The sequence below is a fragment of the Grampus griseus genome (assembly GCF_964374135.1).
Source record: "Grampus griseus genome assembly, chromosome: 2".
NCBI lineage: Eukaryota > Metazoa > Chordata > Mammalia > Artiodactyla > Delphinidae > Grampus > Grampus griseus.
The window spans coordinates 91903466-91930384 of record NC_139018.1 but is presented as its reverse complement, the minus strand read 5'-3'; the positions used below and the strand labels follow the sequence as shown (position 1 = coordinate 91930384).

The window sequence follows — 26919 nt, the reverse complement described above, 5'->3', positions numbered from 1 at the left end:
TCATGGTCCTAGTGACATTCTGAAGCTATGGACTGGACTGCAGGCTAGCTTCTTCAGGCTGGTTTCTTCCTAAGGGGTGGTAGGCTCCGCGCCTCAGTCCCACAGCACCATCTGGTGGTTGATCTGAGAAGCTGCACTCTTGAATTTCTGATTTTCTGATAAAAACCAAAAGCAGCAAGCAAACGAGCAACGAAAACAATAAAACTGGTCCATTTAAATATAAAACAATAAAGAAGGGCCTGTTATTCTTGAAGAATTGTTTTCAGCCTCTTGTCCATGACTATCCAATTAGGAAACCACATGAAAACGACAGAAGGATAAGAATCCAAGATTCTTTTAAATCTTACTTAATATAGTACAGTACCTGATACTAAGAATAGAATTGTAGGTCTATCTGGCTACAAGGCAGGATGAAAAGAACCCAGGTGTGTTTCTGATTCCAGATATGGAGATCAAGGCTCAGGCCTCCATGCAAAATTATCACATCACTGGAAAGTCAAATCCTTTCTTGGGGAATTGGACTTTTTATATGCTGTCTTTCTTCCTTCCCATTAGCTAAAGATTGGGAAATTCCTGGCTAAGCTGGTGCTTATCTGAATTTTTGGAGATGGGTCTAGCACTGGGAAAGGGGACAAACCCGTTCCTATTCTGGCTCATGACCAACCTAGAAAAGAACAAAGAGCATTTTCACAGAGCAGCATGTGAGTGGCAACGAGAGCACCATCAAAATGTGTGTGTTCCCTGAAGTTGGTGAGGCTGCACAGGACACCTGCACAGGGTCAGACTTTTTGTCCAGTTGTTTCTTTCATGGAGATAGGCACCACTGTGTTTTCTTTTTTTTTCTGTTTAATCCAGAAAAAAGTAATATGACAGCAATAAGGTCATCCAGAGCGAAGCAGAAAGTGTGTTGGTAGCATCAGCCCAGGAACAGGACAAAAACCTCAAGTATCAGAGTCAGCAAAGTTGAGAGAAATAAACATTTTAGAAGTACATGAGAAGTGGTAGGGGACAGTTAGTGGGTGGGTTGATTCATTCATTCCTGTGCCCATGTGCCTTGCCCTGTACCTCAGAGGGTTTAAGCTACTGCGACTGAGGGAGGATAGGATTTCTATAAAGCAAGAAGGGATTTAGAGATCTCACAGGGCCCTGTCTTGGCAGGTGAGACCTTGCTATAGAGTACCTTATTCACACAGATTGTGGCATAATTAGAACTTGAACTGGGATCTGAATCTTTTCACAGTGTTTTTTCAGCCATCTTTGTTCTCACATCCCTCTCATGGGAGGTACACTTTGGTCTTCCTCCCTCCCTCCCTCCCTCCCTCCCTCCCTCCCTCCCTGCCTCCCTCCCTCCTTTCCTTTTCCTGCCTCTCTCGTTATCTTTTCCATCTTTATCTCAAGACATCTCCATGATCCTAAGAGAAAATAAAATTACAAAAATTGTTTCCATTTTGATATGATTCCTGGTCTTGACTTCATTTTTAATTGGACCAGGAATTTATGGATGAAAAGAATTCAAGTGAATTACCTTTTCTTCTCAGAACGTAACACAACTGTTTTAGCTCCACCAGAGGACACATCTCCAAGGGCGCTTTGTAGGTTTAAGGATATGAGGCCTGACCAAGAAAGAGGAGACCCTTTTCACAAATGTCCCAAGCAATCATCTGTACCACTCACTGGTGGTGAGATGCTGCCCCATAATGGTAACATTGAAGACAGTTTCTCACAGTAGAATTATGGGTGTGATTAGAAAAATCAGAATTATTCATTCATCACATATTTTTAGAACACATTCTATGTGTTGGTCACTGTGTGAAGCTAGTGTAGAGAAAAAGAAGGGGCAATATACAATGGCAGTCTAAAGACAGACCAAACATTTTCCTTTGGTAAAAAGGATATTAACTTATAGATATTCTTAATTGAGTTTTCAAAACTGTAATTGGCTCCTAAGTCTATTTCAGGATCTAAATTGCTTCTTTAAAGGGACAGCCTTGTAAGAAATGATAATTAACCCTTTTGGAGATTTGACACCTTAGCATGGTTTGACTTACTGATGCCGCCCCCTGCACGCGCACACACACACACACACACACACACACACACACACACCCCTTCCCAAAGTTCAGAGACACCAATTCTTTAAGTAAATGTTCAGCTAATTCTGAAATGAGAATTATCTGAGATTCCTTGAGATGATATCAGCATAAAGCTAGGAAACACCATTGTAAGTTCTACCTTAACTCTCTGTTATAGGCTCTGCAAATTCAGTTAGAAGTGAATGAATTTTCTTTTACTTTAAATAATACAAAATCCTTTTCAAGACAAGGCAGAGCCTAAAATCACGCTTCCAAGTCAACACAGTTAAATCATTACATCACGACAGGTATCCTCCTCTCCTCAGGTATCCCTTTTAGTAAAATGTTCCAGTGTTGGTTCCACAGTTCCACCGTTTCACAGCTTCCCTGGTATCTAAGCTATTTTGCTATGTACTCACTTAAGCCTTTCCTATTCTCAGAGAATAGCTGACAGTTTTTACAACATTCTTGTATATATTGAACCATTATCAAGCTTTTCCTCATCCCTCAATTCTTCAGGCTATACAAACCAATATATGTTTTAAAAATGTCTCATGAGACTTTATTGCCTATATCCTTAAGTCATCCTTATGACTCTTTTCTAAGCCATCCTGAGGAAACTTCAAATTCAATTCAGGTTTTGTATTGTAAGGCCCTAAGCACAACACCATACTCTAACGAAGGCAACTGATATTCCATATGATGGGGAGATTAATTTATAGTCCCTGAACACAAGCTCTGTTTTTTACACAGAAGCAGCAGCAGCGGATGTGCCAATTCGTTTGTGATGTTCCGTCAGCTGCCCCCTCCACAATTTATTTCTTTAATTTGCTAGTGATAACTAGCCCTTTCCAGTAACTGTTTTTCAAAGAAAGTGTCTAATAAAATTTTTAATATCTTCTAGTAATGTCAGCTTCATGGACTCTTGGTCTGGATGTTTACTGGAGATAGTTCTTTAATAGGATTTCAAAGACAGGGATTACCATACCATCACCGCTTTCTAGTAGCAATGACAGGGAAAAGGGATGGCTAGAGGAGGGGGTATTCTAAAGCCCCTCTCTTCACCAGTAGCTCATCCCCCGTTTTGTGGGGGGAGGTTTAGAGAGTTACCCTTTCTCAGTCATCTGTAGTGTACCATGCAAAGACAAGGCTGTAAACCTCATCTTCCCGTCAGGTTGCTGCCCTAAGCATCTTCTGTATTGAATTCTAGAGCAAACACTGAACATGGGTCACATCATTAGTCACGATCAGTCTGCCTTTATTAAAATGTGGGCCCCAAATACCTGCCTCCAGGCCAAAATTTATAAGTGTTTTGAGATACTTAGTTGTCAAATATGAATGTTTCTTCTCTTCGATGCATATGAAATATGAACTATGCCATTTCAGAGCTGAAGAGAGCTTGTAAACCTACTTTTACTCAATTACCAGTTCATGTTCTGGAAGTATTTTGAACTTATCTAATCTTCTCTTACTGAAAATTTATTGTAATTTTTTTGTATGTCCTCTTGCAGCCTGCCACATATTGGAATGCAGCAATGGAATGGCCCAAGACGTCATAAGTACCATAGGGCAGGCTTTTGAACTCCGGTTTAAACAGTATTTGAAAAATCCTTCTTTGAATACTTCTTCTGAAAGGTCAGCCAGGAGTTCTGTAATTATTTGACTTATCATATTTTGTTTCGTTTTAAAATTAATACGGCATTTTAAATTGACTAATGAACTTAGTAATTTTTTTTTTACAAATAGGTACAGTTTCAGTACAAACTAACAGTGACATTTCTATTTTTCTTCCATTCATATTTGTTCAGGTATTTCCTTTTGCTTTGTAATAGAACTAGAGGAAACACTAAAGGTGAGAAGGGGTCGACCCTGTTTCTCTGATGGTATACAGAGCTATGAATTAATTAGGTAATGTCATACAATGAGCATGAACAAATTCCTTAGGTTTGTTTCAGCCCCAGATCCCTGGCAGATCAGTTAAAAAAATTAAGAAAGAAGAGCAAAATAATAAGAATCAAGTGTCTGTGGCAGGAATTCCTATTAGTTTGTTCATTTGCAGTGCAAATAGATCAGCTCCAGCCGGACTGTGGCAGGGGTAGAACATGACATGACCCAGGGATCTGGTTGTTCTGTCTAGTCCACAATGAAAGCTGAACCCTTTTCAGGCCTGTCAAACTCCACCATGTGTGGAATGCAGTGAGGCCCCTGACTTGCAGAATTCACGCCCAAGAAATAAACTATTTGGACACTTTTAAATGCATTTCTGGAACCCCCCTAATTTGGCATTTTGTGTATCAACAGACACCGGGTTTGGAGATCTCCCTGTATGAGGTGGTCTAGGGTAGCAAAGGGGAGGGGCTTCCAGCAGGCCTTGTTGTTGAATTTTTCCTAGGGTAGCACTTACCTCTTAGTGCTGTTGTTTTGTTGACATGTAATGAACCCAACAAAACTGTGTGGGTTGTCAGTGGAATCAGCTCAATTCAAATGGACTTGATTTATTCTTTCTCGTAAGAAACTTTTACTAATTCCAATTCGGAAGAAAAATCTGTTTTTTTTTTTTTTTCCCTGTTTCAATTTTAAAAACAATGCATGTTTACACAAATCTCCCCACTTGCCACATATGGTTCTAATATTTCTTTATGAATCTCATATACTCCAGATTTGTGCAGACAAGTTAGCTGGCCATAGCCTTCTCGTTTTTTCATCTTGGTTTAGTAAACTGGGCCAGGCCCACTGCCCAATATTTAAATTTCCTTTGAGCAAAACATTTCCAAAATGGTACAATGAAAGAGTGCTGGAAAAATCCAGGAAAACTTTGTGTTTTTATCCGATTGACAAAAACAACTGACATTCAGGGAGTTCATATATATATGTGTATGCATATATTTTATCACTGAGAGGAGACACAAAAGCATCACCCTTGGCACTTTTTGTTGGCTTACCCCACTTTAATTGTCTACAGAAACCTAACAATTCAGCCATCTGGTTGCTTCCATACAGATGTTTTCAGGATGATTTGCATGGTTCTGATCACTCTACATCCCCTACAGCATTTGAATTCCCACCCAGCCTCTTGGGGATTCTTTTTTCCCTTACAGTGAGGAGGTGCACGTTGATGACCATACTGAGGAGAGAGAAGATCATGAGTATTACAATGAAATCCCGGGCAAGCAGCCACCTGCAGGTGGTGTTTCAGATGTACGGATCAAAGTTCAAACCACAGAACAAATGGCTTACTGCCCCATACGGTGTGAAAAGTTGTGCTATTTGGTAAGTAACATTTTAATGCTATTAGAACTAACAATGCATTTCTGTCCTTCCCACTGAGAGCTTAATTTGAGGATTACCAAATGCTAGTTTAGAGAAGGTATCATCTTCCTCAGTACAGAGCCAGAGAGTGAATCATTGTCGGAACCTGTACTCAATAATTTTTACTCCCAATCCCCCAACCTCATCCTCAGCAAGTGACCTCACATCTTACTTCATTGGGAAGACAAGGACGGTCCAACATGTTATTTTCAACTTCACCCTTCCGCATCTCCAAGTCTTCCTGTGTTCTCCTTGGTTCTCTTCCTTAGCTACTGTCTCCATGGCTAATCTTCTCCCTGAGCTCCTGATCCCATCCCCTCCTACCAACTCTGTGCCCTTGTTCTGTCCATCAACCTCTGTCTCAGTCTTTATTCTCTGTCTGTCTACTTGTTCTTTCGCTTCTGTCTGCAAATAAACTCGGACTCCTCCAACTCATCTAATAATGTCCTACCTCTCTCTCACCTTCCTTTCACCCACAAACTTCTAGAAAACACTGCCTGTATTTCTGCATTCACATCCACACTACACTTCCAAAATCTGAACTCTGCTTGACAACTTGATAGAAATTTCTTTTACAGTGGTCACCAACTTTTTTTTTGGTCACCAGCAGTTTAATTGTTAAATCTATTTCCTTCTTCAATATTCTGAATCTGTCTATAGCCTGTGATATCTGTTGGCTGCCTCTTTTTTTTTTAGACCTCTTCTGTTAGCTTCTAAACATTTTTGTCATGTCATTCTCATTCTGCATCTCTAGTTGCTGCTTTTCTTTCTTTTTTCATGTTTTCTAACATTTTATTGAGTATATTCAAACTTACAAAAAAGTTGAAAGAATTACACATGAACACTCATATACTCACCACCTAGATTCTACAATTATAATTCTACTCTATTTGCCCTGTCATCCTATGTTGTTAGCTATCACCCATCAATCCATCTGATTTTTGATGTGTTTCAAAGTAAGTGGCATCTTTCCTTTTTTTTTTTTTTTTTTTTGTGGTACGCGGGCCTCTCACTGCTGTGTCCACTCCCGTTGCGGAGCACAGGCTCTGGACGCGCAGGCTTAGCGGCCATGGCTCACAGGCCCAGCCGCTTTGTGACATGTGGGATCTTCCCAGACCGGGGCACGATCCCGTGTCCCCTGCATCGGCAGGCGGATTCTCAACCACTGCGCCACCAGGGAAGCCCACATCTTTCCTTTTTATATCTTGTTTTCTTGCATGCCCTCCCCTGCAAACCCAAGCCTTACCACCATGGAATCCCTGTCCAGTGCTCTGCCCTTGGCCCTGGTTTCTTCTCTGACATGCCACCTGTGCACACACACTCCACCAGCTTCTCTGTCTTCAGCCATTACCTACCTCTCCAGCTGTGATGCCACAAGCATTTCATTGCTTGTTTATACCAAGATTAGACTCAGCATTTTACCTTGACTCCAAGCTAGATCCCTCTCCTGACGTACTCATGTTTATTAATGGCACTCCTGTTCTTTCACTGATCTACAGTCTTTTGTTTTCTCACACTTATCAACTCAGTCTTCAAGACTTAGGATCCTACCATGAAAGTATCTTAAATCTAACCAACCTTTTTCATTCCTGTTGCATCTTTCTAAGTTCTGGTCCTCACTTGCCCAGATGATTCTGAAAGCCCCTTCCTTGTCTCCAGTTTCATTCCTTTAAACCCTCTTGCATGGTATTGCTGGATTAATCTTTCTAAAGCAAAGACATTGCCCTTCTCAAAGGCATCAGTAGATCCCATACCCTTACTGAAGAGAGCTGTGTGTATATGGGATAATCGAAGCCTTTGATAGCATGAGATTTTTCAGGGATGAAAAGTGGGTCTGGCACAAACCTTAGTAGAGTGGGGCTCCAATCTGCCAGTTCACGGTTAGATAGAGGTTTGCTAAATGGCCAGTGTTTATATAAGTGTCCTGGAAATCACACTTTCTGGCTGAGCTTGGATTGAATCCTGGAATGTGACCTCCCAAGCCGAGGTCTATAACCCTCAGGATATAGACCTTACATTTATGACCTCCCCCACCCTAATCAGACCCACCTCTGCAGTTCCAAAACAGTGCACTGGGAAAGGAGGCTATACTCCCTGTCCAAAATCTCAGTTTCTTTTTCTCACCTGTCAGACACTTCCTGTGTCAGAAAATGGAGTTGTCGGCTAAATTCTGCTGGGAGCATTATTAGTGTTTTGTGTGTTTTTTGAAAGTTTATGAACGTTTACTATGTTTGTAAATGTTTCACAATTTGTTGTTTATACAGCCGGGAAACTCCAAGTGCAGCAGTGTGTATGAGAACTGTCTAGAACAAAGCAGGGCAATAGGTAGGTACAATTGCCCTTCTCCATCTGCCACTCTCCTTATTTCTTCTACGTTATGGTCGTGTGTGGCCCTTGCTCTTAAATAGTTCATGGGAAAGTCAGGTGTATATAACCAAACATGTAATGCTTCAGTTGCAGGCTTCCCACATTCTGAGAAGCGCAGAATGCCACCTGTGTGTCAGTTGAAAAGCTATGGTTCTCCCCTGCTCCTGTGTACTCTTCCACACTACAATTCTGCTTTATGGAATCTTTCACTGCTTTTTTTTTTTTTTTTTTTTTTTTTTTGCGGTACGCGGGCCTCTCACTGTCATGGCCTCTCCTGTTGCGGAGCACAGGCTCCGGACGCGCAGGCTCAGCAGCCATGGCTCACGGGCCCAGCCGCTTCGCGGCACGTGGGATCTTCCCGGACCAGGGCACGAACCCGTGTCCCCTGCATCGGCAGGCGGACTCTCAACCACTGCGCCACCAGGGAAGTCCCTCACTGCTTGGATATCATGAAAGCTCTCTTACTGGAAAGGTGATTTCTCTACTCAAAACTCAAGGCAGTTCCATTTCAAAGAATATCAGACAATAAGCTAATATGAAAATTGATGCTTGTCAACTCCATTAGGATTAAGAGAAAACCTTTATTTCTGCTTGGCAAAGGGAACAAAAAGAAATCTGAAATGTGAGAGTCCCAATTAGAGGTTCATACACCCCATACTTGCCGGGGTATTAAATATCTTATTACTGCATGTGATAATTGACATCAGGCACAACTTTTCCACAACACAAATGTAGGGCATAGACTATCAAGTTGGAAATATATTTTCATAAAAGAATTCTACTGCTAGTTAGTCATTTTATTCTTATAAATTGTTGAAAGTATTTCTTTGGGAAGGACAGTTTTGCAGCTTTAGAGGGGGAGATAACTGGACATTGTAAATAGTGCAGTGGAGGATAGAGTTGGAGAACCACACTTCGGAACTCAAATTAAATTAGCAGACGCTTGCCAACTAGAAGGTAGTTTCTCACTTCCAAGGATATCTTCATATTTCTTATGGAATTTTGCCAGTGTAACCCATGAATTTTATTTTTTCTTATACAGTGGGGGTACATGAGGGTCTTGGTACGGCTGTGATTACCACTTTCCTCCACCCTGCAAAGATAATCAGAGTAGTGAGCAGAGGCAGTATTTTAAATTCTTTAAAAACATGGTTCTTTTTGAAGGAAATTAAAATTCGATGCCACTCTTTAAAGGTATTTAAAATTCCAAATGAATTCTTAATAATATGACTAAAACAAATTAGTGTCAAGTGTAAATGTCTTTTTAAAACTGTGTCCTCTAGGAGCTGCAGTTCCTTCCTTCGTTCCTCTTTTCCTTTACCCTAGAGATTTCTAACCTAGGATTTAATAGTCAGGAACATCCCACATGTGCTTTGTAGTCTTGTATCCATTTTCTGCCTGTGCTGAAGCTCACTTTGAACTGTCTCCACATCCTGTTTTTTCTCATTCTATGTTCTTCATTTATCCAACAATGACTCAGTGATCATCAGGTCGTCCTGTGGGGTGGGGCCCTGAGCTGGGTGCTAGGGATGGAGACACAATTGGCATTCATGTCTTTTGCAGTTTAGCCAGAGGGCATACCTTAAACCAGTGCTTACAAATATGATGAGCGTTTCAAAGCCCAGGATGTTATGGGAACAAATAACAGGGAAACCTAACTTAATCTGGGAGGCTAGAGAGGGTCTCCCGAAAGAAGTAACAACCAAACTAAGACCTGAAGGATGAGTGGGAATTATCCAGGCACAGAGAGGGAAGTGGGAGGGGAAGGGAGAGAAAGAGTATAAATGAGTACTGGTATTCCTAAGTGTGCCAGGACCAGTTCCCAGATCACTGCATTGAGAGGGTACGTGGAGGGGGAGAGAGAGTTTTGGATCTAGGAGAGAGTCCTGTGGAACTCCAAAATGTTTCGCCCTGCCCCAATACCTCTCTTCCCACAGCTCATCCCTCCTCCCCATTAAGCAGTCGTCATGGCACGCCCCTCTGGCCTCAGCCACCTAGCTTCTGAAGGGAACTCACTGAACAGGAATCCTCGACATTTCTAGAATGATGTTGAATGTTCGAAATCACGACATTACCATCAGAGAAAAGGGGCAAGGTCTCCTTTCTTTTTTTTTCCTCAGAAGCTTTCACCTTGATTTTTATTTTATATTTTTAAAGTGTCCTTCCCCTCAAAGCAACACTATTTCAACTTTATTCAAGATTTTTCTTTTTGTAAGTATAACCTTGTCATAGAATCCAATTTGTTCTTTCTGTTTATCTTGGTTTTATTTCTCCTTTAAACTAACGAACAACGTAACCCCTTATTCTTTCATGCTTTACACATGCCCTAAGCCACTATCAGATCCAAACTCAAGAACAGACTTTTGTAATAATCACTTATTTGGAGGCTGGAATCTATTTTTCCGTAGAATTAATTTTAGCCACGTTGGCTATCTCCTAGACAAGTGACCATATTCTACTATTTGGTTTCCTATACTGGAGCTTAAGTGTATATGTTGTAATGACAAATACAACAATAGGATATTCTATTGTAAGCATCTGTTCTTTAGTTATACTCTAATTGTGGAAGAGTCTGGGACCAATACTGAGCTTCAGCACACTGTCTTCCTTTTTGGTGGCAATAAGGTAACAATTCATGGCTGGGAACCTTTCAGAATCTCGGGGAGGTGAGAGATGGTGTTTATAGTTTGGAAAAACCCCTCCAGCTGGATATCCTCTTCCCCTGAAAATCACTGAGCTACAGCATTGTTTTCTTAGAAAAGCAGGTTCTAACTTCCAGTGGGAACCAGAGTGCTAGGAAGCCATTTCCCCAGACCTCAGCCACTCAGCACATAGAGGGATCGAAGGACTCAACCCCTGCTCCAGGGGCTGTGACAAGTATAAGTCCCTCCTGCTGTGGCAGGAAGGACTTTCCTAACTCAGTGTCTTTTAATCCACAGACACCCAGAAGTCAGGGGTTCCTATCTTGGGGTCTGCCTATGACTACTTGGGTATGTGTTTAAAAGTGATCTGAGGGCTTCCCAGGTGGCCCAGTGGTTAAGAATCCACCTCCCAATGCAGGGGAGATGGGCTTGATCCCTGGTTGGGGAACTAAGATCCCACATGCCATGGGGCAACTAAGCCTGCGTGCTGCAAGTACTGAGCCCACGTGCCACAACTACTGAGCCCGCACACCACAACTAGAGAAAAGCCTGCGTGCTGCAACTAGAGAAGCCCACGTGCCACAAGGTCCTGCATGCTGCAACAAAGGTCCTGCGTGCCACAACTAAGACCCGATGAAGCCAAATAAATAAATAAATAAATAAATAAGATCAGAAATTTATGACCAGTCACCAAATTAATAGCAGTTGCCAAAATAGCAAATAGACAGTTTTTATGGCTTTTCCCAGAGATTCACACATAAGCATTTGAGAGACACCTATACAAACATTTTCAACAAGTTTTGGCTTTTTAACTCAAAGACATTTACTTATTCAAATATTGACTTAAAATTTGAATTCTGGTGTATAATAAGTACTGCAGTAGGCTTCCTGTTGAAGGAGTTAATTATATTTATTGCCAGATGTGTAAAAGATCTCTGTCCTTAATAATAAATTCCCTTGTGGAAAAAAATAATTAGCAAAATAGCATACTGTTTCCCCAACCTTCAAGTCAAAATGAAAATGTTGATATTTTTAATCAAAAAGATGTTAAATTCCCACAGACCCTAAGGGCTAGCACTTAAAAACTTTGGTACCTCCAGTATATACACTGTGTATGTATTTATTTTCTGCCACAAATCTTCTCTTAGGCAGGTTGGATAGTTTCTCAGAGTAACACTTTGCACAAAGAACTTTTGGAATGCATGATGGCTGGCATGTGTAGTTAAGCTCTGAATAACCACACACTTTATCCTAGAAAGATTTTAAATTTCAGCATGGGGTGAGTTTGTTTGTTTGTTTTTTTAAATTTAAGACAACTTTGCTGACTTAGATATAATGGTGCATTTGAGAAAAAGGAATGGTAGTTTTTAAGAGAGACTGTATAGACATTGATGCTTTTGTGTAACCCTGTGGGATGGTGAACTTGATGTAGTCAGCTCATGCCAGTGCTCTGTGAGGGGCAGATGAGTCAGCGCCCTGCGCTAAGGGTTGACTTCGGGTCTTGAGAGCGTGGTGGGGTCACATTTGCTAAGAAAGGAAAACTGGTAGACATTCAGTCATCTGTTCATTCAGCTGACATTTTTCTTTTGCGCATCTGCTTCATACCAGGCATTGAAGATGAAGAAGATACTCAGAAAAATGGGTTCTAGTCTCTCCTCAGGACTCAAGGAATTTTCGGTCTCAAGGGGAAGACAGGGAAGTAAACAGAGACCTACAGTTTATTATGGAGTGGCACCTTACCCAGCCTGGGGTGGGGGGCGGGGGAGGAGGGAGGACTCAGTGGAAAGCTTCCTGAAGGAGGGGGATTCAGAGCAGAATCTTAAAGGACAAATAGGAGTTAGGTCAAGAAATGGATGGGAAGGATATTACAGCAAGAGATAAGTGTCATGTGCAGAGGCCCAATAGACACACAACTGAACAGTGAGAAGAACGCCTGCTGCAAGGCAGGCACTATGCTCAGTGAGGGGCTTACCCACAGTCTTTCATTTAATCCTCACAATGTATTTTAAGCTCAGCATCCCCATTTTACAGGTATGAAAACGGACAGAGAGGTTAAGTAACTTGCCCCTGGCCACACAAATAGTAAGAGATACCACAGGGATCTGTGGAACCCAGGTCCATGTTAATTTAGAAGCAGACTTCTTACAAATACTGTTCATCATATTCCACTTTCAGTAAATTTTTTTTTTTTTTTTTTTTTTTTTTTTTGCGGTACGCGGGCCTCTCACTGTTGTGGCCTCTCCCGTTGCGGAGCACAGGCTCCGGACGCGCAGGCTCAGCGGCCATGGCTCACGGGCCCAGCCGCTCCGTGGCATGTGGGATCTTCCTGGACCGGGGCACGAACCCGTGTCCCCTGCATCGGCAGGTGGACTCTCAACCACTGCGCCACCAGGGAAGCCCTCAGTAACTTTTTATGAGCAGGCACTCCTAAATAAATATTAATTCAATCATGCATCAGTTCTCTACACTGTGCTAATATATTGTGCATGTATTATAAAACACACACAGAAATAGAAAATTTCAGTTAAAGTTAATGATAGACATTTTTAAAAATTGTCTTGCTAGTTATAGTGGCTGAATACTATCATTAGGTAATATCTCAAGGTCTGGTATACATTTAGGGCATTATTGATAAAGAAAACAGACATAAATCCACATTTCAATCTTGATAATTTTAACTGTTAGGAGGCCGACATTCTGATCTAATTAGATTATGCTTGTTCGTAAGCTCAGAGTGTAGCTAAGGAGGAGCTTGTACTCAGTAAAAGAATGATCTTCAATCCTTGATTTTTTTGCAGTGATCCTTTAGCCACTTGTCCATTTGTGAAAGTAAGTTTAGTTTAAACTGGATAACATATTTCATAAATCCACTTAACCAAGTAAATGGAAACTGTCGTATGTTGCCAAAAGCAACAAAGAAACGAGGGGCCCTATTGCCCCTTCCTCTGTCAAATCCCACTCTTCCCTCAGAATATTCCACGTACAGATTATGACATGGGACAGGGTGACAGGCAGGATCGAACAGAGAGGAGCAAAGGAGGAGCAGATGGTAGGACTGTAGTCTTGACTGGGCTCCCCCTATCTGGTGTATTCTTAGGTTTCCATACTTGTGTTATAAGAATCACAGCACTCTTCACCATGGTGTGAAATCCAGTGGGCAGTTGGTCCTTTGAAGGGGTTTAGTTGACTGGAAGGAGTGATGTTTTGCGGTAAGACAATGAAATAACAATGTCACTGCTTCAGGTGCAGCCTCACGGGGATCTTGTATATGTATGGCCAAAACTATAAAGGTACTTGTGTAAACAGAAAGACAAAAACATTCTGTCCTGGCATTCTCAGGACAGGACCAGTTGAATGGTACAAAGTACCTCATGCCATCAGGTAGTAAAATATGGTGCTGTAATCCATTCAGGCAGTAACTATTTGTTGATGTGATAATGTGTTCCAGGCATATGCTAGAGGCAGGGGCTGCAGCTGTCAGCAAGACAGGATCTGTGTCTTCGTAGAACATGCAGTCTAGATGCAGTACAGATATTAAGAAACATCATAACATAATAGAATTAAGTACTCTTGTGGTATGGGCTTCAGAGGGAAGCAGAGAGACATAGTCTAGTCTGAGAAAGTCAGGGAGGGCTCTCTTGAGAAAGAGATGTTTAAACTGACCTCACCGAAGGATGAGGGTGCTGGAGAAGGGGAGGGAAGGGGGCATGTCAACCAGAGAAGATGGCCTTACAGTGGGGATTCTAGTGCAAGAAGGCCGATGTGAGCAGGGGCAGACTGGGGAGGACAGGGTTGCAGTGGAAGCTGGGTGCCCGGGAGCAGGGCCTGGGGCTTGTTGAAGAGTTTGAGTTGTATCCCAAGAGCAGTGGGAAGCAGTGAATGTTTTTAAACCTCTGAGAAGTAGGATCGGATTTTCAGTTGTAAAAAGATCATTTTGGCCACATGTATGGAATAGAATGGAGAGGAGAAGGCAGATTAAGGGGACAGAGGACGTAACCTGAGGGGTGAGTTCTTTCCATTAGATGACAGAATGAACATCAGCAGCTGGTGCCGGGCTGTGCTTGGTGAAACGAAACTTTGGCAATAAAGGGAAGACAGACTTCCCACTCTTACTAATTTAAAATTAAGTAACGAGTTTTTTGAAAAGCGGTTTCAATAACTAGTAGATATTCAAGTTCCACATGGCATGTGTGGTTTTCTTCGTTCCTGGGCTGCAGCTCTGAGCGGTGTCGTGTACGGGTTTGTGCTCTTTGCTGGCCGGTCAGCGTCCTTCCTCCGCTTGCTGTTCCTCTTTCACATCTTTCTGGTTTGTCTGCTGTCTGCTGTTGAAGCAAAGGGTCAGCTGAGGGACGGGCAGGGAGGTGCAGGGAGGCCAAAAGAGGGTGCTTTCCCTCAAAGACTGGTGCATATTTTGTTTTAACAGGTCAAATCTCAAAGTCAGTATTCAATCCTTGCATGGGATGGGCATGGCTTTTCCCTTCCTGTCAATTCTGGACTCAAACGTGATTTTATTTCTTGTTTCCAAAGCAAAAACACCGTACATTGATCTTTACTCACTACAGGTAATGCACATGAGAGAGGGGTACAGTCCCAAAGAGACACGTCATTGATGAAGCCTGCGTGCCGAGTGGATCTCTTTGACGACCCCTGCTACATCAATACGCAGACTCTTCAAAGCACGCTGGGCTCTGCCGGAAATCAAAGTCCAGCTCACCCACTGGGGACCCCATGGTACCGTGAAAGTAAGTGGCTTCTCATTGCCTGTATTAGTTTCCTGTGCTGCTGTAACAAGTTACCACAAACTGGGTGTCTTAAAACAAGAGAAATGCATTCTCTCACAGTTATGGAGGCCAGAAGTCCTAAATCAAGAGGGCAGCAGGGTTGACTCCTTTTGGAGGCTCTGGAGGAGTACTGGTTTCATGTTGCTCTCCTAGCTTCTGGTGGCTGCCAGCAATTCTTGGTGTTCCTTAGCTTGTAGACATGTCACTCCAATCTCTGCCCTCGTCTTCACATGGCCTTACCCCTGTGTCTCAAATCTCCCTCTTCTTTCTCTTATAGGACAACAGCTTTCTCTTATAGGTAGGCCCAAAATCCAGGAAGATCTCATCTCGTGATCCTTAATTACATGTGCAAAGACCCTTTTTCCAAATTAGGTCACATATGCAGGTACCAGGGATCAGGACTTGAGCATATCTTTTGGGGGCCACTGTTCAACTCACTATACTGTCTCTCATTTTAAAGAATACTATTTCCTTGGCCTCATTTTTCAGAGAGTTAAAAGTATTCTTTCTTACCTCAATCCCTCACCACAGTTAATAAAAGTTAGAACTTTGTGGCGATGTTACGGATTTCAAGGTTTTGGAACTTTGATTTTGAATAATCTTTTCAAACACTTTAAATTGACTCCAACTTTTGCTTTCTGCTGTGTGCTTTTGCTGAAGGAAGGGCTGTCAAAGCCAGGAGATAATTTTGAATTTGTTTGTTTGCATGGGGAACAATGGCCACTGTTCCAACTCTGTTTAGTGATGGTGTTAATTTTATTCATTTCAAAACCCCTTAGTAAGTCATCTATATAGCACTAAAATAAGGTGACTTCTTTCTTCAACTAGGTACTGTGAGTAAAATACAGTAAGACAAACATCATTTTCCTGCCAGATTGCTTCCAGGGGTAAGTCCATAAACAGGAACATAAATAAATAAAAGTAAAACAAGTCAAAAGCCTACAATCAACTAAAAAATAAATTAAAAAATGCTTTTCATAAAGTACTGAAGCTTGTTGGGTTCAGAGATTGGTGTCAAATTTGGCTCACTCCAAAGATAGAGAATCAGTCGCTGAGAAAGTCCTTTCACTAGCCCAGGAGGTCCCTCTAGACTGCCAAGGGTGACTTTCCAGCTAGTGTGGCTGCAGTGACAGTAAAGTTTGGAAAGAGATTTTGCTGAGGCTGAGCTTCAATTGACCACCTTAACTCTCTAGACTGAGACAAAGGTTTTCATTACCAGCCAGGTGGCAAGTAGGCCATCTTCTTGCAAGCTTTCCAAGATCACTCTTGGCGACCAAACAACCCAGTTGGGTTCTCCAGAAGCAGACTCTGAGTTGGAGCTGGGCATGCAGGGTCTTTATTGGGATCAGTACCAGGAAGGGAGGGGAAGAAAGCAGGCTTGGGCAGAGGGAGAGGTGGAGCAACCATGCAGGCCTGACAGAGCCTCAGCCAACCCTACAGAGAGCATGTGGGGGCCCGTCAGAGTTGCCCCACATTGGGCCCAAGGGCAGGGCCTTTTAGCCCCACTTATCTCAGTCTTTGGATGTGGGCCATGAAGGAGGGCAAGCCATTGGGCAAGCAGCTCTCTGCAGCTGAGGCAGACCCTGAAGGTGTGGTCAGCTGGAGACCAGCCCCAGTAAAGCACCTGGGGTACTTGGTCCTTCCTTGAAGTGGGATCTGGGTAGTGCATCTCCATGTGCACCACAGAGAGCATCTTGTGCCATGGATGATGGGATATGCAATGAATTCAGATTTCTGCAGTGAATTTAACTGTTTAATGTAGAGTAGCCTGTGTGGATAAGGTAATATATGTTAGAGGGACAGTGTTTTGAAAAGAAGTTTCTGGACCCCAGGGGTTTTTTTTGTTTGTTTGTTTTTTAGGATAAATAATTGTATTTATTCGGGCTTCCCTGGTGGTGCAGTGGTTGAGAGTCCCCCTGCCAATGCAGGGGACACGGGTTCGTGCCCCGATCCAGGAAGATACCACATGCCACGGAGCAGCTGGGCCCGTGAGCCATGGCCGCCGAGCCTGCGTGTCCGGAGCCTGTGCTCCGCAACGGGAGAGGCCACAACAGTGAAAGGCCCGTGTACAACAACAACAACAACAACAAAAAAAAAAATTGTATTTATTCAAATATAGTTTTTTTTTTATTGGGGTATAGTTGATTTATAGTGTTGTGTTGGTTTCAGGTGTACAGCAAAGTGAATCAGTTATACAGATACATATATCCACTCTTTTTAGATTCTTTTACCATATAGGCCATTGCAGAGAATTGAGTAGAGTTCCCTGTGCTGTACAGTAGGTCCTTATTTGTTACCTATTTTATATATAGTAGTGTGTATATGTCAGTCCCAGTCTCCCAATTTAGTCCCTTCCACCCCGCCTGCCTTGGACCTCAGGTTTTGGAAATAACTTTATAAGAGCATACACTCAATAGCTTCCATTTCATGGACTTTTCAAAGCAACAATTTTTTTTTTTGAGACGTTGGGGGTAGGAGTTTATTAATTTATTTTTTATTTATTTTTGCTGTGTTGGGTCTTTGTTTCTGTGCGAGGGCTTTCTCTAGTTGGGGCAAGCGGGGTCCACTCTTCATCGCGGTGCGCGGGCCTCTCACTGTCACGGCCTCTCTTGTTGTGGAGCACAGGCTCCAGACGCGCAGGCTCAGTAGTTGTGGCTCATGGGCCTAGTCACTCCGCGGCATGTGGGATCCTCCCAGACCAGGGCTCGAACCTGTGTCCCCTGCATTAGCAGGCAGAGTCTCAACCACTGTGCCACCAGGGGAGCCCCAAAGCAACAATATTTTATTAGAAAATACATTTAGTGGGTGGCCCAAATTATGTAATCTGGGATATTCCTTGATTTACAACTCCAGTTCCTTTATAAGCAAATCTTCAATGTTAACAATCGTTATGGAACTTCCCTGGTGGCGCAGTGGTTGAGAATCTGCCTGCCAATGCAGGGGACATGGGTTTGTGCCCTGGTCTGGGAAGATCCCACGTGCTGCGGAGCAACTAAGCTCATGCACCACAACTGTTGAGCCTGCGAGCCACAACTACTGAAGCCGCGCTCCTAGAGCCCATGCTCCACAGCAAGAGAAGCCACCGCACTGAGAAGGCTGTGCACCGCAACGAAGAGTGGCCCCCGGTCGCTGCAACTAGAGAAAGCCCACGTGCAGCAATGAAGACCCAATGCAGCCAAAAATAAATAAATTAAATAGTAAATTTTAAAAAATCGTTATAACTCAAGCAAAGAAACTTTGCCTCTTGTCATAGACAATTCAATAATATGAAAGGCAAATTTAATCCATAATAACATTCCTGTCATTAGCTGAAAGTAAATAAGGCTTGTTCTGTCTAAAACTATAATGTCAAAATGCGTTTTCATTGATTCTAGCCTCTTTCTTTTTTCATCCTTTTTCCCTCTCCCTGCCTTAGTGGCAATATGTTTAATAATTTAGGCCTCTGGTTCTCTCTCACTCTTTATTTCCATTTGGGATTTAATGTACCATAGCCCTCCTGGACTTCTTGCTACCCCTTTGAGGTTAATTTCAGTGTATCACTGCTCCCTCCAAAAAAAATTAACTCCAACTCCAAAAGTATAAATAATGTTGATTTAAGAAAATCTAGTAAGATGGAGTAGGGATAACTTTATATATAACGTTCTGCAGAATGTCTTAAATACACCTCTTAACGTTTCCCCCCTAATGTTTCCTCCTGTTTCTTTCCTTCCTCCTGCAAAAATCCTCTTTATCTTCTTTAAGCATACTTAGCCTCCCTTACCCAGATTACTTACTAATTAGTTCAGTAAAACAAAACAAAAACAAATCCAGAGACAGGAACCTAATATATCTCAAGTATGCCTTCAGGGCTCCTCACTTCATCCTGTCACACTGCGAACATAGGAAAAGCTCTAACACAATCTTTAGTCTGATCAAACATGGCAGAAGGAAACCATTAGTACTGAAACTAATTTTTGTATTGATTTATTATTAGTTTCAGTCTTAGCTTCCATAACAAAGAACCCCCCCTAAATCCCATAGTGTAAAAAGGACTGAAGTTTATTTATTTTAGCTAATAGCCCAAAGATGGATGGTATAGGACTGGTGGGACAGCTTTGCCATTGTGACACTTGGCTTCCATCTCTGGTCTAAGAGCTTCAATTTGGTCTAAGGTCTTCTATCTTTAGTCTAAAAGCTTGAGCTCTCACCATCCCATCTGTATTCAGCCAGTGGGAAGTAAGAAAGGCACGTGGAGTGCACACATGTTTCTTGAAAGGACATGACCCAGAAGTGGCAGACATCATTTGTTCTTACCTGCCATTGGCAGAACTTAGACATGGGGCCATACCTAGCTTCACGTTACCCTAGCTGGGTGGCCATGTGCCCAGCTAAAAATAATTAGGAATTCCATAATGTAATGAAAGGGAGAATAGATATTGGCACACAATTAACTGTCCCTGCCACTGCATACCTTTCTGCCACTCAAATATGCATGAGCTCTTCTTTTCACTTAGAACATATGCCTTCTCCCAAAGGGAGACCTTGCAAATACCCCAAAGAGTTACAGCATCCAGCCTAAAGTCTGTGACATCTGGGTGATATGAAGTCCTCTCAATCAAGATTGGATGGGAATCCTTACTATTTGCCAAGTTGTCTGCCCCCTTCCACACCCAAAATTAGTGGTGGAAGAGGAATAAGATAGCCTCAATAAAAACCCACATTCACAAAAGGGAAGCAGGCAAAACACACAGTGGTCATTGGTCCATAGTGATTACCAAATCCTGCCAGGCAGTAATTGTGAAGACTCCCTGAGCCGGAAGTGGAGAAAGTGATTTGCTTGGCCTGTGGTTCAGTGTTATGGGAGGAATCTCCTTGTCCATTGTTATCTGGGTGGTTCCTGCTGTTATCCTTCGTGTGTCCATCTAAAGTAGATGTTGGAGAAAGTGCCTTTCTTGGGGCTTCACCACTTGTTCAGCTTATTTCCTGTTGATGTGGGTTTGAGAGACTGGAGTTTGCTTTAGAGGCCAGAAAGCCATAGACAAGAAGGGATTGTCATTTCTTGGCAATGTATCTTCCTTAAAAACTTAGTAGGATTTCACTCTGTCCATTTAGAGTCAGTTCTACATGAAATTTCCCATAATATTCTTTCACTGTCCTTTTATTGCATGAAGAATGCTTTCTCTCTTCCTCTTATTTGTAGTTTCTGTGTTGTTTTTTCCTTGATCACTGATCTTTGAGATTTATTAATTTAACTGTTGTTTCCAAAGGACCCAGGTTTTGTTTTAATTTTTTTCTATTTTTTGTTTTCTGTTTCATTGACTTCCATTTTTTATCTTTATTATGTCTTCCTTCTACTCTCTTTGGATTAAATTTCCTCCTCTTTATCTAGCTTGTACTACATTTTCTTCTATTGCCTTTATAGTTTTATTTCCAAATAAAATATTTATTTCACTTGAACTTTATATTTTCTATGAGGTAGGGGGTCTAACTTAATTTTATCTATGAAAGTGATCTAATTTTCCAAACAACATGGACTAAATAATGTTCTCTTTCTCTAGTGCCACTCTCCATTTTACTAGATTCCTTCTACATGTGTGAATCTGTTTCTGGGCCTTTATTCTGCTTTTTATATTGGCCCACTTGCTTGTTGTATACCAGTATATTAATTACTATATATGAATTACTGTGGCTTTTTAATATATCTTAATAGACATGTAATTTTTCCTTTGTATTACAGATTAATTTTTTTTCTTAGTACCACCTCGATCTTTCACTTAGGCTTAACATTTTATGTTAACATCTTATTTTACCAACTTTTTAGACACTTTATAGAGGTGAATGTATTCTTCCCCTCAGTAACACGATAAATTTCTATTTTATAGTTTTCACACACCCAGTAATCCATACTGATAAATAATATACAGTTGATTCTCATAATTTGTGGGTTCCATATTTGAGAATTTGCTTACTTGCTAAGATTTATTTGTAATCCCAGAATCAGTACTCGTGGCACGTTTGTGGTCATTTGTGGATATGTGCAAAGCAACAAAAATTTTGTGTCACCCAATGTGCACATTCCCAGCTGACGTCAAACAAGGCGACACTCTGCTTTCTTGTTTCAGCTCATACTGTAAACAAGTGAACTTTTGTGGTCTACTTAGTGCTGCATTTCCCACATTTTTGTGCTACCTCTTGATGACCTTGCTGTTTAAAATGACCCCCAAGTGTAGTGCTGAAGTTCTGTCTAGTGTTCCTAAGTGCAAGAAGGCTGTGATGTGCCTTACAGAGAAAATATGTGTCTTAGATAAGCTGAGTTCAGGCATGAGTTACAGTGCTGTTGGCCATGAGTTTAGTGTTATTAAATCAACAGTGTATACTAAATAAGGTGTCTAAACCCAAACACACATAAAACAAGTTTATGTAATGATTGATTGATTGATGAAAATATTGTGACCTGAAGCTTGGTAGAACCTAACCCTGCATTTGTCCTAGGGGCAGTGGTTCCGTTTTCACTAAATCAGTGTTCTGGCAATTTTATAAAATATAACTACTTGCATAAAGAGACTGCTTATGGTCCTCCAGAATCAGAGGTGGAGTCTTATAACACGTGGGGAGAAAAGGGTAGGCTTTTCTTCCCACAACAGAAAACTGAGGATTATCCCCCAACCCTGACACTTTTCTCACAAAAGTATATCCCTCTTCTGATTTTCCCTTTAGTTAGGTGGCTATCTTGACTCTTGTATACATTTTTAATTCTATAAACAGTGTTTTTAATTAAAAAGTAATACAAATGCTCATAGAAGAAATCAAAATAATAAATAATGCTATTTTAAAATATGTACCTTCCCAAGGCTTAACACCATATACAGTTCCCTAAGATATTAGGAGTTCCTTCTGACTACTTCCAAAATGTTAATGCATGGTTAAGTATTTAGCTATCTACTTAAGTACCTCTGTCTGTCTACAGATAGATCTAATGATCAATCTATCTATCTAATCATTCTTCTTTAAAACGAAATGGAGTATCCCCTTCTGTACTTGTTCTTTTTCACTCCTCTGTTTTAGAGATTTGTCCAAAGTAGCACATAATATTTTGTAGTTTTCTTTTTTTCAAGTTTTATTGAGATAAAATTTGACATATAGCATTGTATTGGTTTAAGGTATGCAACATACTGATTTGATATATATATATATATATTGCAAAACGATTACCACGCTAAGTTTAGTTAACATCCATCACCTCACATAGTTAGTTTTTTTTTCTTTGTGATGAGAACTTTTAAGATCTACCCTCAGCAACTTTCAAATATGCAATACAGAATTGTTAACTATAGTTGCCATGTTGTACATTACATCCCCAGAACTTATTTATCTTATAACTAGAAGATTGCACCTTTTTAGCATTTCCCCCATCCCTCACTCTCTGTCTCTGGCAATCACCCATCTGTTTTCTGTTTCTATGAGTTCTGTTTTTTTGGATTCCACATATAAGTGAGATCACACAGTGTCTTTCTCTGTCTGACTTACTTTATTTAGCATAATGCCTTCAAGGTCTATCCTTGTTGCAGTTGGCAGGACTTCCTTCTTTTTTATGGCTTAATCATATTCCACTGTGTATTTATATCATCTATTCATCTGCCAGTAGATACTTAGATTGTTTCCATGTCTTGGCTATCAGAAGTGATGCTTCAGTGCACATGGGGGTGTGGATATCTTTTCAAGATAGTGATTTCATTCCCTTCAGATATATACCCAGAAGTGGAATTGCTGGACCATATGGCAGTTTTTTAAAAGAATGTTTGAAGAACCTTCATTCTGTTTTCCATATGGCTGCACCAATTTACATTCTCACCAATAGTGCACAAGCGTTCTCTTTTCTCACCAACACTTAACCTCTTGTCTTTTTGATGATAGCCATTCCAACAGGTGTGAGGTGATATTTCATGTGGTTTGATTTACATTTTCTTGATGACTAGTGATATTGAGCATCTTTTCATATACCTGTTGGCCATTTGTGTGTCTTCTTTGGAAAGATGTCTATTCAGTTCCTCTGCCCATTTTTTAATTGGATTTTTTTTTTTTTTGCTATTGAGTTGTATGTGTTCTTTATATATTTTGGATATTAACCCCTTATCAGATAAATGATTTGCAAATATTTTTTCCCATTCTGTAGGTTGCCTTTTCCTTTTATTGATGGTTTCCTTGGCTGTGCAAACTTTTGGTTTGATGTAGTCCCGACTTGCTTGTTTTTGCTTTCTTTGCCTTTGCTTTTGGTGTCAAATCCAAAAAAACATCGCCAAGACTGATGTCAAGGAGCTTACCCCTTGTTTTCTTCTAGGAGTGTTACGATTTCAGGTCTTATGTTCCAAGTCTGTAGTCCATTTTGAGTTGATTTTTGTGTATGGTGCAAGATAGGCATCCAGTTTCATTCTTTTACATGTGGCTGTCCAGTTTTCCCAGCACCATTTATTGAAGAGACTATCCTGTCCCCATTGTCTGTTCTTGGCTCCTTTGTTGTAAATTAATTGACCCTATATGTATGGATTTATTTCTTGGTTCTCTGTTTTGTTCTGTTGATCTATGTGTCTGTTTTTATGCCAATACCATACTGCTTTGATTACTATAGCTTTGTAATATAGTTTGAAATCAGGACACACCATGCCTTCAGCTTTATCCATCTTTCTCAGGATTGCTTTGGCTAGTTGAGATTTTTTTGTGGTTCCATACAAGTTTTAGGATTGTTTATTCTTTTTCTGTGAAAAATGCCATTGAAAAATTTTTTTTTTTTTTTGTGGTATGCGGGCCTCTCACTGTTGTGGCCTCTCCCGTTGTGGAGCACAGGCTCCGGACATGCAGGCTCAGCGGCCGTGGCTCACGGGCCCAGCCACTCCGTGGCATGTGGGATCTTCCCAGACCGGGGCACGAACCCGTGTCCCCTGCATCGGCAGGTGGACTCTCAACCACTGCGCCACCAGGGAAGCCCCCATTGAAATTTTGATAGGGATTGTATTGAATCTATAGATTGCTTTGGGTAGTATGGACATTTAAAAAATGTTAATTATTCTAATCCATGAACACAAAATTTCTTTCCATTTGTTTGTATCTTCTTCAGTTTCTTTCATCAATGTCTTATAGTTTTCAGTGTATAGATCTTTCACTTCCTTGGTTAAGTTTATTCTTAAGTATCTTTTTCTTTTTGAAGTTATCATAAATGGGATTGTTTTCCTAATTTCTCTGATAGTTTATTAGTGTATAGAAATGCAAGTAATTTTTGTGTATTAATTTTGTATCCTGCAACTTTACTGACTTTGTTTATTCTAACAGTTTCTCTTTTTTTGGTGGAGTTTTAAGGTTTTCTATATATAATGTCACCTGCAAATAGGACAGTTTTACTTCTTCCTTCTGATATGGATGTCTTTTATTTATTTTTCTTGCCTAATTGCTCTGGCTAGGACTTCCAATACTATGTTGAATAAAAGTGGTGAGAATGGGCATCCTTGTCTTGTTCCTGATCTTTTATACCTGGAATAAATGCCACTTGATGCTTTTAATGTATTGTTGAATTTGATTTGTTAATATTTTGTTGAGGATTCTTGCATCTATGTTCACATGTGATACTGGCCTGTAATTTTCTGTTCTTGTGGTATCCTTGTTTGGTTTTGGTAGTAGTGTAACACTGGGCTTGTAAAATGTGTTTGGAAATGTTCCCTCCTATTTTTTGGATGGGATTGAGAAGAATTGATATTAATTACTCTTTAAATGTTTGGTAGAATTCCCTAATGAAGCCATCTGGTTGTGGACCTTTTTTTTTGTTGGTAGGTTTTTGATTAGTTGTTCAATCTTCTTATTAGTAATTCTTCTGTTCAGATTTTCTATTTCTTCATGATTGTCTTAGTGGGTTGTATGTTTTTAGGGATCTAAATCTATCCATTTTTTCTAAGTTATCCAATTTGTTGGCATAAAATTGTTCAGAGTAGTCTCTTATGATCCTTTGTATTTGTGTGGTATCATTTGTAATGTCTCCTTTTTCTTTTCTGATTTTATTTATTTGAGTCCTCTCTCTTTGGTCTTGGTCAGTCTAGCTAAAGGTTCGCTTATTTTGTTTATCGTTTAAAAAACCAGCTTAGTTTCTTTTCTATTGTATTTTTACTCTCTATTTCATTTATTCCTGTTCTGATCTTTGTATTTTTCTTTCCTTCTATTAAATTTGGGCTTAGTTTGTTTTTCATTTTATAGTTCCTTGAGGTGTAAAGTTAGGTTGTTTATTTGCAATCTTTCATTTTTCTTATGGATGGAGGCGTTAATTGCTAAAAACTTGACTCTTAGAACTGTCTTTGCTGCATCCCATAAGTTTTGGTACATAGTTTTCATTTGTCTCAAAATATTTTAATTTTCAATTAAATTACTTGCCTCAAGTTATATTCTGACTTCTCCTTTGATTTCTTCTTTGATCCATTGGTTGTTCAGTGGCATGTTTTTTAATCTCCATGTATTTGTGAATTTTCCAATTTTCTTCTTGTAATTGATTTCTAGTTTCATATCACTTTGGTTGGAAAAGATGCTTGATATGATTTCCATATCCTTAAATTTATTAAGACTTGTTTTGTGGCCTAACATGTGATCTGTCCTGGGGAGTGTCCCATGTGTGCTTGAGAAGAATGTGTATTCTTTTGCTTGGAATGTTCTGTAAATGTCTGTTAAGTCAATCTGATCTAATGTGTAATTTAAGTCCAGTGTTCCTTATGATTTTCTGTGTGAATGATCTATCTATTTTTGAAAGTGGGGTATTAAAATCCCATACTCTAATTGTATTGCTGTTGATTTCTCCCTTCAGGTCTGTTAATATTTGCTTTATATATTTAGGTGCTCCTATGTTGGTTGCATATTTTTTTTTTATTTTCAATTGTTTTATAGTATTCTATTGTATGAGTGAATCATAATTTGTATAAGCAATCCTTTATTGATGGACATCTAATTTTTCCCTGTCCTTTGCTAGTATAATGATCAATACTGTCAAAAAAATGCATTTACATGTGCTTTAAAAAAAATTGAATGCATCAATATGCTGTCTTCACAGTTCACATTGGTTTCTTTAGATGTCTTGTTCTTTCTTTCTCATTGGAATTACTTGCAATTGTTTAATCCAGATTTTAGATGTTAGATTTTTTTCTCTTCCTTAAACCATATTCCCCCATTTCAAAAGTTTTACTCACCAGATACATATGGGTGTGGATATTCATATATATCTTGTTTTCCTGAATTTCTGGTTGTGACACTGTGTCTTTAGTTGCTAATGGGAACTCCAAGATGACATGATTATTTTCTTCCATGATTCCTGTCACTTTTTTCTTTTTTGATCTCAGTTCAATCCAGAGTGATTTAAGCAACCTTCCTTGTTGCTTCCTTAACTGTCAGTACTTCTGAGAAAATATAATTATATCAAGTTAATAATTCATTAAATAGTATATGGAAATTATATATAATTAACTGTATTTAAATTATGATTATATTTTTCAAAGTCAACTTTATGTATGAAAAGGAGTCCATACTAGACAATGCACCACAATGTTAAAGAGTGGTTGTATTTGGTGATAGGATGAAAAGTGATTAATTTTCTTTGTTTTTCTGTGTTTACCAGATTTTTTAAAAAAATGTGTAACTTTTAAACTTAAAGCAAAAGTTTAAAAAATATGTTAGATATTCTGCTTTTAGAAAAATTATATTTTCAGCAAATGTTTGGATGATTGAAAATCTCCCAGCTTTTAGAAA

The 26919-nt window shown here is 40.2% G+C and overlaps 1 protein-coding gene across 3 annotated transcripts in view; it reads left to right on the top strand.

Moving 5' to 3' along the window:
* Window positions 1-26919, top strand: part of SHC4 (SHC adaptor protein 4) — a gene marked incomplete at its 5' end in the record, with an annotated part of 124300 nt that overhangs the window by 84010 nt on the left and 13371 nt on the right. For 2 of the 3 annotated variants that reach the window (XM_082647513.1, XM_082647511.1), the window contains 4 exons: window positions 3584-3707; window positions 5171-5342; window positions 7646-7706; window positions 14953-15132. In XM_082647513.1, coding sequence (XP_082503639.1) covers window positions 3584-3707; window positions 5171-5342; window positions 7646-7706; window positions 14953-15132 — 537 coding nt within the window. The remainder of the gene's footprint in view (window positions 1-3583; window positions 3708-5170; window positions 5343-7645; window positions 7707-14952; window positions 15133-26919) is intronic. The other variant, XM_082647512.1, reaches the window with a different exon arrangement.